The sequence below is a fragment of the Poecilia reticulata genome, chromosome 22 (assembly GCF_904066995.2).
Source record: "Poecilia reticulata chromosome 22, P_reticulata-male-v2, whole genome shotgun sequence".
In the NCBI taxonomy this organism is placed as follows: Eukaryota; Metazoa; Chordata; class Actinopteri; order Cyprinodontiformes; family Poeciliidae; genus Poecilia; species Poecilia reticulata.
The window spans coordinates 1,041,377-1,054,437 of record NC_088851.1 but is presented as its reverse complement, the minus strand read 5'-3'; the positions used below and the strand labels follow the sequence as shown (position 1 = coordinate 1,054,437).

At 41.5% G+C, this 13,061-nt stretch overlaps 1 protein-coding gene across 6 annotated transcripts in view; it reads left to right on the top strand.

Moving 5' to 3' along the window:
- The window catches only part of LOC103458082 (estrogen receptor beta), a 154,968-nt gene that overhangs the window by 117,391 nt on the left and 24,516 nt on the right, over positions 1 to 13,061 (top strand). For all 6 annotated transcript variants that reach the window (XM_081603649.1, XM_081603648.1, XM_017302625.2 and 3 more), the window contains one exon: positions 4,737 to 4,875. In XM_081603649.1, coding sequence (XP_081459775.1) covers positions 4,737 to 4,875 — 139 coding nt within the window. The remainder of the gene's footprint in view (positions 1 to 4,736; positions 4,876 to 13,061) is intronic.

Sequence of the window (13,061 nt, the reverse complement as noted above, 5' to 3'; positions counted from 1 at the left end):
CATCCGCTGCTCATCATCCCCTCTGAGTGCCAGTTTTTTTTTTGTAGGCAAGAAAGATGGAACATTACGCCCATGCATCGACTATCGGGGGCTAAATAAAATCACAATTAGGAATAAATACCCTTTACCTCTGATATCCACGGCTTTTGAACTGCTGCAGGGGGCAACCATCTTCTCCAAATTGGATTTACAAAATGCCTATCATCTAGACAGGATACGTGAGGGAGATGAATCGAAGACAGCTTTTAAGACATCTATAGGCCATTTTGAATACTTAGTAATGCCTTTTGGCCTAACTAATGCCCCTGCTGTCTTCCAGGCCTTCGTTAATGATGTTCTGAGGGATTTCTTAAATCATTTTGTGTTCATTTATTTGGATGACATTCTTATCTTCTCACAGACCAAGGAGGAGCATATCATGTTCGTCAGGTTCTCCAGAGGCTGCTTGAGAACAAATTGTTTGTTAAAGCTGAAAAATGCAGTTTTCATCTTTTCACAGTTAACTTCCTGGGGTTTGTCATTGAGGATGGACAGATCAGAGCTGATCCTGCCAAGACCAAAGCAGTGGTGGAGTGGCCTGAACCCAGTACACGTAAGCAACACCAGCGTTTCCTGGGTTTTGCGAACTTCTATCGCAAGTTCATAAAGAACTACAGCGTAGTTGCCCAGCCACTAACTCGCCTCACTTCTATTAAGCAGCCCTTCTCATGGCCACCGGAAGCCGCAGTGGCATTTAAGGAACTTAAACAACTGTTTTCCTCCCCACCAGTCCTCATTCACCCGGATCCTGAGAAACAAATTTGTCGTGGAAGTGGATGCATCGGCCACTGGGGTAGGGGCGGTTCTGTCCCAGCATTCAGGCTCTGCACACAAGCTACTGCCTTGTGCTTTCTTTTCTAGGAGACTCAGCCCTCCGGAACTCAACTACAGTGTGGGGGACCGAGAACTACTAGCAGTTAAGCTGGCTCTGGAGGAGTGGCGTCACTGGCTGGAGGGGTCCACACAACCGTTTGTAGTCTGGACTGATCATAAAAACCTATCTTACATTCAGTCTGCAAGAAGGTGAACTCCACGCCATGCCAGATGGTCTTTGTTTTTTGTCCAAGATTCAACTTTGTCTTAACCTACAGACCTGGCTCCAAGAACTGCAAACCTGATGCGCTTTCTCGTCAGTTTGAACCTGAGGCTCGGGAAAAGGAACCAGAGTGTGTCTTACTGGCTTCATGTGTGGTGGCAACCCACCCCTGTGGACTGTCCTCCCAACCGCTTGTTTGTCCCAGAAAATGTTCGTTCTAAGGTTCTTCAGTGGATCCATGCTTCGAAGTTCGTCTGCCATCCTGGGGTCCATCGAACACTCACCTTATTGGAGAGTCATTTCTGGTGGTCATCTATGGCTCAAGACACCCGTCAATATGTTTCCTCCTGCACCATCTGTAATCGGGGTAAGTCCAGCAATAAACAACCCACTGGTTACTTGTGCCCTCTGCCTGTCCCAGGACGACCCTGGTCACACATTTCAATGGATTTTGTTACTGGGCTTCCCCCATCTGAAGGTAACTCTGTTATTTTAACCATTGTTGACCGGTTTTCTAAGTCAGCCCATTTTGTAGCTCTACCTAAGTTGCTGACTGCCATGGAAACGGCCAATCTCCTGGTGCACCATGTGGTCCGTTTACATGGCATCCCCTTGGACATTGTCACAGACCGGGGGCCCCAGTTCACATCCAAGGTTTGGCATGCCTTTTGTCGAGCTTTAGGAGCCACAGTGAGCCTTTCATCGGGTTTCCACCCACAAACCAATGGCCAGACCGAGAGGGTCAACCAGGAATTGGAGGCAGCCCTGCGCTGTATAGTCATTAACAATCCTGCCTCTTTTTCTCAGTTTCTACCTTGGGTAGTATACTCCCTGACCAGTACAGCCACAGGTATGTCCCCGTTTGAGGTGTCCTTGGGTTATCAGCCGCCTCTGTTTCTCTCTCAGGAAAAGGAACTCTCAGTACCATCTGTACAGCATCACCTTCGCCGGTGTCATCGCTTGTGGCAACGGACCCATGCAGCCCTCTCCCGAACTGCTGAACGCAATCGTCTCCTGGCCAATCGTCACAGGACCTCAGCTCCCAGTTACCAACCTGGTCAGGAGGTTTGGTTGTCCACAAGGAACATACCTCTGAAAACAGACTGTAGGAAACTCTCACCTCGTTTTATTGGCCCATTCACCATTACCAAGATTATCAATCCAGTGACTGTTCGCCTTGACCTTCCTCGAACCTTGAAGATCCACCCCTCGTTCCTCGTGTCCCAGATTAAACCTGTTGTCTCTAGTCGCCTTTGTCCCCCTGGCCCCCCTCCCCCTCCCCCTAGGATTGTTGATGGGGACCCTGTTTACAATGTTCGCCGTCTCCTGGATGTGCACCGACGGGGGCGTGGCCTGCAGTACCTGGTGGACTGGGAAGGGTATGGTCCTGAACAGCGGAGCTGGGTGGTGCGTTCTGCTATCCTGGACCCTCAGCTCGTCCGTGACTTCCACAGTCGTCGAGGAGACTGACGGCTGTCCTGAGGGGCGCCTTGAGGGGGGGGGGGGTTACCTGTCACAGCTCAAGATTGTTGTGAAACCCTCAGCGGTAACACTTTCAGGCCTGCTGTAGTAACTTGAGCTAACTGCCCAGTAACTAACCTGTCTGTCTCTTCCTTCTGCCTAGTTGCCTCTCCTGTCCCCGATCCTGACCCCCACCTCTGGTTTTGGACCTCCTGGCTTCGACCCCCTGTCTGTCTGACCCTGAGATCTGGAACCTGTTTTGACCTGGATTTGGACCCACTGGCTCTGACCCCCCTGTCTGTCTGACCCCGAGATCTGGAATTGCCTGACCCTGATTTGGATTCCCTGGTTGGATGACCCTGGCCTGTCTGACCAAGAAATAGTTTATTTCCTAAATAAACACCAGTTTTTGTATTCACTGTTCAGTCCCTGCGTCCATCAGTTCCTGAACGTGTCAGATTCCAAACTTCTACATTCCTAACTTACTGTAAAGGACTTTCTGTCACGAAATTGTAGTGTCAAATAAGACACTACAGTTGTCTTATTTAACAATAAGACAATTGTCTTATTGTCAATTGTCTTATTGTCAAATAAGACAATAAGCCATTTCTGTAAAGAAATGGCTCACACTTTGAAAATTCCTAGTGTAATCCATTATATTGCTTTCATGTGAATACCATTTGTTACCATTCTACATAAGCTGTGTCAGATTATCCTTTTTGAAAAGGATTTGATCCAGAATCAGAAATGCTCTGATGCAAATTTTACAGTTTTTCTCAAGTGTTTACTGGTACTTGAGACACAATGACCATAACATGTAAGCCCATCCCTGGAACTAATTCTGCTAAACTACAAGCACTATTCATGCTTTACAATGACAATGCAGTTCTAAAACACTTTTTTCTATACACATCACACAATTTTCAGCATTCAACATTAAGTTAATACTACTGTGCACACTGACTCGTCACATGGGCAAACACTTGTCACAAATGCATCTACCCCTTCTTCAAGCTATGGAAATGCATGAAAAGCTGATGCTTTCATTGCTGGGTTGGCCATGCTAGATTTCCCTGCTGCCAGGGAAAACATGATGGATGAGGATACTGCAACCATTCCAAAACAGAATAAATGAGGCAGCATAGTTTTTGTTTGGTTGGGATGTACAGTGTGTACATTGTTTTTTGTGTGAAAAATAAAATATATTTGTTACTGTGTATTTGTGTGTTCTGAGTATGAAAACAATATTTTAAAATATTTTACAACAGACGTGGGGAAGTGTTTTTCATTCATCATAGTATTTTAGATTGAGCACATCAGTGTCCAGCTGGTTCTTTAAAAAGTCTGTTTATATGAAGCTCTGTGTATGAATCTGAAAACAAAATACAATTTTAAGAAAAGACAACATTGTATGTTGTAGTTTCATTTTGCACTATTATTGAAATATTTTGCCCATTGTGTGTGTTTTTTTTTATTTGTGTGTAGGGTTCTGAAAGTTTGGGGCATACTTTCAGAAAATGTGTGTAAACAATCTAAAAAAAATTGATTATACAACATTTTTTCTAACCGTTACTGAAAACTGAAATACTGTATGTAATACAGAAAATACTATAAATGTAAACAGAGATAAAACTGGAATAAGAAAGTCAACATACTGGTAAAGAACAACATATTATTGGTTGCTGATTCCAACAAGCAGTCAAATATAAAGATATTTGGGATGTAAAGTGAAACAGGTGCTTTAGTGGCTACATAGGTAGCTTCTAATAGTCAGGATCAGGTGTTTTCTGTTTGGTTACCATTAAATAATGGAGCTTGGACTGCTTGAGTGACATCTGTGTTAACTGGCAGAAGGGTATGGGTAATGTGTCAAAGCAGTGAGAAATAGTTCATACATTTGGGAGAGTTTTCTTCTGCTCTGCTGAAGCAGTGATGATGACAAGTGGATTCCAGTTCCTTTAAGCAGGTTAAAGCAATTGAGAAAACTGTAATGTAAAACTTAAAATAAAACTAGGATGTTTTTCCAAAAATTAAAGCTGCATTAGAAAATTGTTGATCTTTTTAACAACACTTAGGGCATTTTTGAAAAATCTTACATTTTCTTGGGAGGATAACAATTTTGACCAACTGTATATTTTGAGTTGCTTTAGGTCATAACTGGTCTTTTATTTATTTATTTACTTTGCATGATTTTCCACAGGTTTTGTGGAGTTAAGTCTAGCAGACCAAATCCACCTGCTGAAGTGCTGCTGGCTGGAGATCCTGATGCTGGGTCTTATGTGGAGGTCTATGGATCATCCTGGGAAACTCATCTTCTCTCCAGATTTCAAACTCAGCAGGTCAGAGTCTGGTATCACAAGTACATGTAAGATCAGTCCTCCACGCAACTCTCTGTTTGATTTCTGCTTGAGCCACATTGCCTGCAAATACAATTTTTTCTATTGTACACATCTCATGACTTGTTTTGTTTCCTGTATATTGTATATACCAGCCATTAACACTGCAGACTAGAAACTAAGCTAGCCATAAGACATACATTTGCATGAAACATTAACAAAAAATAGATGGAGCATTTATTTTTCTATTTTTAAATGTCTGTTTGGGAAGAGATGTACTGGTGTAAAAGATGCAAAGGGACACATTTAAGCAACACGCTGTAAAACAGTGGTGCCCAAAGTCAGTCCTCGAGGGCCGGCATTCTGCATGTTTTAGTTTTCTCCCTGGTCTAGTAAGAACCTTTTCATCATGTCAATGTTCTTCTTAGGCCTTCTAATGAGCCATCATTTGATCTAGGTGTGTTAAACCAGGGAGAGAACTAAAACATGCAGGATGCCGGGCTTCAAGGATAAACTATAGGGCACCACTGCTGTAAAACATTGGAAGGTGGGCTTATTGCACTTACTTTCAAGAAAAGACTTTGGAGTTTGTGAAGTCTTGTCAGGAATGGTCCTTGTTTTCAGGTTTAGACTTTAAAACAAATTTAAAACAAATATAAGTGAGCAATTTGTTACCAACAAGCAGATAAAGGTAAAAAATAAATAGTTTACCTCTCTTTCTCAATCCGTTTAATACCAATTTTTTTCTTGCAAAATAAGTGCATGCATTCCAATCCTTGGACCTCCCTAACACATAATATTTATGAATTATTACATTTTATGTTGGTTATGTTAGTGAAAATACAGGTTTTATACTCGGCAACAATTGTTGCCAGTGGGAAAGAGCATAGTCTAAATTACACAAATCTAGCCTATTTACACATATAAAAAACTAAGAAAATTCACGACATGCATAACCTATTATAACAAAGAATTGTTACTGCAGATGTCATTGTCTCAATGTGCTGATAAAATTACCTCATTTAGTCATTTCATCAAGGAGGCAGAATCAGGTGAAAATGTCAGTATGAACAAATCTGCATCTGAGAGGACATTGTCTCTGTTCCACCAGACCAAGCACAAGACCTTTACCTTGTCCTAAACTAGTTTCAGTTTCATCATCTTGTTTTTGTCATTCAGTGCATACGCCAGACTTTGTGGAAAGGATCGGCTTTTGGGGTGGTGAAATGGTGGGGGGAGTTTCAACTGTGGAATGTAGAAGACATTATTTTGAGGTTCCTTCAGGTATAGAAGATCTAATACAGGGGTCCCCAAACTTTTTCCTGTGAGGGCCACATAACTTTCCCATTCTCTTGTGGGGGGCCGGAGTCAGTTCGTAACAGAAAAATGTGACGATTGCAGGAGTGCCTAAATGTAAAAATATTTTGTTTTCCAGAAAGCACAATCAAATAACTCTCTCTGGGTTCTTCACAGAAAAAATCCAGGAAGGATTATAATCCGTATTTTCCGAACTATGAGCCACACCGGACTATAAGCCACAACCCCAAAGTTTTTTGGTTTTTTTTAAACCAATAAACATACACATCTAAGCCTCAGATATCTCTGCCGGTTTTCCAAAAAGTTGCCAAGATTAGATTTAACAGAACTGATTACGGTAGTTTCCGAACAGTAACTGTAACAGCTGATCCTTCGTGTCTGCTACTAGCACGTGCTAAATCAGTGGCCCCAACCTGTTTATTACCGCGGACCGGTCAAGACTTGAAAATTTTGTTGCGCCCGGGGAAGAGGTGGTGGGGGGACGAACAGTCAGATAAGTCTTCTGCATGTTGGTGTTCCCACTAAATACTGAATATGCCCTGCTTGGGTTGTCTTGGCCCTTTTATCGCAGCCTGTGGGGTATTCCCTGACTTGGAACGAGAATACGACCTGCTGAATGTGACAGGTAGCTAATCAAAAAGCGCGGTGACGTAAGAACAGAGGGGAATCCCAAACAGCTGACATATCGCGCAACTGAGAGTCCGGTGGATATCAAAGATGATATGTGGAAATGTTTATTATTAAATCCATCCATCCATCCATCCATCCATTTTCTTACACCCTTGTCCCTCAGCAGTGGCGCAAAAAGTGGGTATGCAGGGTATGCAACGCATAGGGGCGCAGCACCAGAGGGGGCGCTAAAAACCCCGTCTGGAGGGGGGCGGCACGCCGATGATGTTTTCCCATACACTTCAGCGCGCCTTATGCTCCTTCACCTCGTGCTCGTAACGACGTAAATGTAGCGAGTTTTACCTTTCATGTATCGTCGCCTCAGGGGGTGAAGGAGGGGGGGGTGCCGATCTCTGTTTTCGCATCCACCTGAATAATGTGTAGTTGCGCCACTGTCCCTGAGTGGGGTCGGGAGGGGTGCTGGTGCCTATCTCCAGCTAGCGTACCAGGCGAGAGGCAGGGTGCACTATGAGGGGCCGTTTAGGACAAAATCTATGTTTTGTCTCTCACACACTACAAGAAACTCACGCACACTCCAAAACAACATCACGCACACTCAAAAAAACATCACGCACACTCAAAAAATACTCAAACTGCGTATACACACTACTAAAATGTCTCACACGCACACACATTTGATCTTTCTCGCACACATACACACTACTAACATGTCGCACACACACACAAAAGCTATCTTTCTCGCACACATACACGGTACTAACTCGCACACGCGCACAAATGCTATCTTTCTCGCACACATACACTCTACTAACATGTCGCGCACACAAATGCTATCTTTCTCTCACACATACACGGTACTAACTCGCACACGCACACAAATGCTATCTTTCTCGCACACATACACTGTACTAACATGTCGCGCACACAAATGCTATCTTTCTCTCACACATACACGGTACTAACACACACGCACACAAATGCTATCTTTCTCGCACACATACACGGTACTAACTCGCACACGCACACAAATGCTATCTTTCTCGCACACATACACTATACTAACATGTCGCACACACAAATGCTATCTTTCTCGCACACATACACTGTACTAACTCGCACACGAATGCTATCTTTCTCGCACACGTACACAAATGCTATCTTTCTCGCACACATAAACTGTACTAACATGTCGCACACAAAAATGCTATCTTTCTCGCACACATACACTGTACTAACATGTCGCACACACAAATGCTATCTTTCTCGCACACATACACTGTACTAACTCGCACACGAATGCTATCTTTCTCGCACACGTACACAAATGCTATCTTTCTCGCACACATACACTCTACTAACATGTCGCACACATACACTCTACTAACTTGCACACGCACAGGAATGCTATCTTTCTCGCACACGCACACAAATGCTACTTTTCTCGCACACATACACTGTACTAACAACTCGCACACGCACACAAATGTTTCTCTCACATACACAAGACTAAAGTTGCGCACACAAACACAGTGCTAAGACTCGTTTTATGTATGTGTGAGAGCGAGACTCGTTTTTTTGAATGTGTGAGAGCGAGACTCGTTTTTTGAATGTGTGAGAATTGTCACGGAAGAGGTGGGGCATAATTTTTTGATCAACTGCGCATGCGTTGATCGTAAAATATAAGCTTTGATTGTTGACTCACTGTATGTTCTATTACTTAGTATATTTTGCTTTTAAATATATATAGAACTTTAAACTTTCTTGTAACTTATATGTACTATAGAAATAAATAAATCTGATTGATTGATTAGAAATAGCAAAATTGCTGTAGTACAATCTGTCCACTGGGCGCCAGCATTACAAGAATTATTAACCGGCGCCAACTAGTGCCGAAGAAGAAAGAGTCTGCTATACCGAACATGGCTAACTCTAGTTCAAAATGAGGCGTTATTGGACCGCAGTGAAGTTAGTTTCAAGTTGGATATTCGATATTCGAGCTCCGGGGAGTAGCGGCGTTTAGCTCAAGGTTGATCCGATTTATGAACGCTAATGTCAGCCGGGGGTTCTCCACAACTCCCGGTGTTATGCCCAGAAAAGCCCGCCTGCCCAAATTTGCATCCCCTGTCGCGGGAGCGCGCATCGCTCTAAGCTCTCGCATATTGACGAGGAAACGGATAAAAATATGACCGAAGAGGAAATTTTAAAGATATTTGTAACATTATCACGTTTCCTAACCATGTAATCCCTAATACGGTGGGTTTTATTTCGCAAATTATTTGAAATAAATACGGTTTTTACACTTTTATTGACACAATGAGTCGAACTTTTTTTCAGTCCGTGTCTGTTGTAAACGTTCTCCGCAAATGGTTTGAAATTCTCTGCTTTGTCTTTTGATATCATAATAGCTCAAAAGCATTACAACAGAGACCCATTATGTAGAACATTTTATATCATGCTTCACTTCTAGTCTGTTAATGTAGGAGGAAATGCAACTTAATTTATGAGCCTGAAAATATTTGCATCCGTCTTGTTGATATGAAACTTATAGCATTAGCTCAGAGAACAAGTGTCATTACGTAGAAGAGATTAAATCATTTCAGCTCTTTATTTCCCCCAATTAGCACAGGGATACATGTTTTGGCAATATAGATTATGAGCCTGCCACAATATGCATCCCTTCTCTATTCCCCTCAAATATTATCCTATCGATATAAAACATATACCAGCAGTTATTGGAACTACTCAGATTATGTAGAAAAAGTTATTTCACTATTAACTCTTGAATTCTTTAAATTAGCACAGGGATGCGTTTTTGGGCAAAATTTGTGTACGTGTGCGAGAAAGATAGCATTCGTGTGCGAGTTAGTGTATGCGTGCGAGAAAGATAGCGTTTGTGTGTGTGTGTGCGAGTTAGTACCGTGTATGTGTGCGAGAAAGATGGCATTTGTGTGTGCGACATGTTAGTAGAGTGTATGTGTGTGAGAAAAATAGCATTTGTGTACGTGTGCGAGAAAGATAGCATTCGTGTGCGAGTTAGTGTATGCGTGCGAGAAAGATAGCGTTTGTGTGTGTGTGTGCGAGTTAGTACAGTGTATGTGTGCGAGAAAGATAGCATTTGTGTGCGTGTGCGAGTTAGTACTGTGTATGTGTGCGAGAAAGATAGCGTTTGTGTGTGCGACATGTTAGTAGAGTGTATGTGTGTGAGAAAGATAGCATTTGTGTGTGTGCGCGACATGTTAGTAGTGTGTATGTGTGCGAGAAAGATAGCTTTTGTGTGTGTGTGCGCGACATGTTAGTAGTGTGTATGTGAGCGAGAAAGATAGCATTTGTGTGCGTGTGCGAGTTGTTAGTACAGTGTATGTGTGCGAGAAAGATAAAATGTGTGTGCGTGTGAGACATTTTAGTAGTGTGTATACGCAATTTGAGTATTTTTAGAGAGTGTGTGATTTTTTTTAGAGTGTGCGTGATGTTTTTTTGGGTGTGCGTGAGTTTCTTATAGTGTGTGAGAGACAAAATATAGATTTTGTCCTAAATGGCCTCTCATAGTACACCCTGGACAGGTCGCCAGTCTGTCGCAGGGCAACACAGAGACACATAAAACACACAGAGACACATAAAATAATACTAAATCTAAAAGGTCATTATTATGTTTATTCATGTAAAAATGTTAACTATGAAAAAACATATTCACCTCCAAATCATAGTGCAGCAAATAAAGCGGCTGCTCCCGTCGTCTTTCATCCACCGCCTTTTCTTTTTGTTATATCTTTTATCTCTTAAAAGGACTCCACAAACTATCAGTATTGCTTCTACATAGTCATCCGTGTTTGGTTATTCTAAATTCCGGCTATGTTGGGGGTTTTACTGGATTATCCTCTGGAACCGGGATGTTCGTGACTGGAATCGGTTTCAGTCACGAACCTTGGACACACGAACCGATCGAACCTGTTGGACTTTTATCAGCTCTGTGGTCACAGAAGTTTGGAGAATCGGCCGATAATTCTTAAATCTTGCTGTCTAAACCAGTCTTAAGACTCAAGCTCTACTCATCTCCTCTCGACCACTGCCCAAACTCTCTGTCTCTGGTCGCTATGGTAACATTTATATATCCCTTCAAAATAAGATACAGATGTGCCACAAAAACGAACATTTTACCTTCATGAAAATTTTAACTCACCATAATGACTAACGGGAGCCCTGAGCTTGTTTCTCTGCAACGAGACGGTCCCATCAGGGAGTGATGAGAGACAATAACACCCAAAGTGTTGCTTATATCCACAGTCTGCTTGGTCTCTACGTGGCGAAGCAGCTTCAAGCTTCATTGCCTCGTTAGCAGCCGGTCGCCGCATGTTACGCCACTCTGGCAGGCACGTGCAGAGGGGAGGGGGCTGGGGGTGCTTGAGCACCTGCCCTTTTTGCTCCTTGCCCCAAAGTGCCCTTTTGGTCAATTTTTATTTTTATTTTTTTGTATCATTTTCTAAGCCCTCTTCTGACACATAACATGTACTGAAATTATTTTTATTATTTTTTGTACAACATAATAAGCCCTCCGGTAACCTTGTTACCTTTGACGTTTTGTCCGTGACGCATGACGCAGTTGCCTCTCACGCAGTGAGATAAGGCGGCTAACTGGAGCTAAATGTAGCGAAAGTTCCAGATTACAGAACAGTTTTTGGTGAATAAAAAAAAACGTTTTTGGTGAATTAAGTGGAGTAGACTTGCTGCTTGTCAGATGACAGAAAACGTTGAAGTATCGTTTCTGCTTCAGCTCGGAGTCACGGTTTAAGCAGAGAGCTAATGAAATACAACAGACACTGACAGGCCTCTGCGTCTGCCTTTCTCTGAAGAACTACTGAGCGGCAGGAGACAGCCAGGTGAGGAGAAACTGTTCTTATCTACCGATTCAGTATTTTTATCATACAGACATTGAGCTGTTGTTGTTGTGCTATTAGCTAGCTGCTAGCTAATGACTTTGCTAGCAAAGCAAGATAACTAAAAAGCTCCTTCCCTGTCTCTTTAATGATATCATTCTTTAGTATTGCTTATGCAATAGGGGCACATTGCCCGTCCAAAACCGATCATCTCCATAATGGATATATGTCCAATCTTCTAATTTCCTTTGCTACATAATGTACATTGCATTTATTCTGGCGTTAGGTAAATAAATGTATCTTGAAGGAGAATAACACTTAAATAAAAGTCCAACAAGGATATTCATTTAGAATTAAAAATAACTCACCTCTAATTACAAAGATAGATATAATGAATGTAATAAAAGTTTGTCATTAATGAAGGGGAAAAAAACTCAATCCAGACTTTAAGTTTAGGGTCTGGTTCGCAGAGTATGAAGTTAAATTTTTTTTCCCAATTATTCAATGGGGGGAAAAAACTAACCTCAGTTAAGTAAAATAAAATTGTAATCTAAACTTGTGGAATTGTAATGATTTCTTTTTTTAAAACCAAATCGTTTTGTTTAAAAACTTTTTTTTAATTAAATAACAAATTTTTGTCTTGTGAACTTAAAGTTATTTGCCAAACATAAACTTTTATTTGCACACATCAGAAATCTTTTGTTGCAATTTGGGCCCTGCCCAAGACGTCATATGAGACTCCAACAAAAACTTAGAATATTAAGAAAAGATTTCTGACATGCAAAATAAGTTTGTTTTGCAAAAAAATGCACTTCATGAGACGAATGTGATTTAAATGTTTAAAAAAGTTTTTTTAAGCAAAACTCAGTAGGCTTTTCTCATGGTGACATGCATTAACAATTCAATTTTTGCTTTTGTTTTTTTCTTTTTTCTCCAGTTCAATGTTAAAGTCTGATGCAGCTCTGCTTTCCTGAATGGACCATCTTCATCTCCACTGCAGCAAACAGGCAACTCTTTTTTATAGATTACAGTCACTAAAAGGTTGCATTGCGCCCTTATTTATATTTTTAATAGTGTAATTCTGTAAAGACAAAATATGTCTGGTCCAGCTCTGATTTACATATCTTGCTAAATTGCGGGTTTGAATATTGCAATACTATAACAAAATAGACCTGCAGAAAGAAATTACTAATAAAATATCTTACATAGGCATAGTGTTATGCTCTATATGGAGATGTCCGTTAGCTTTGATTGTATATCTCACAATTTTGTAATTTATCATTGTTTATTAAACTCTGAAAGCTACTCAGCTTTCAGAGTTTAATAAACAATGATAAATTACAAAATTAGCAGAACCCGGTTACACCAGCC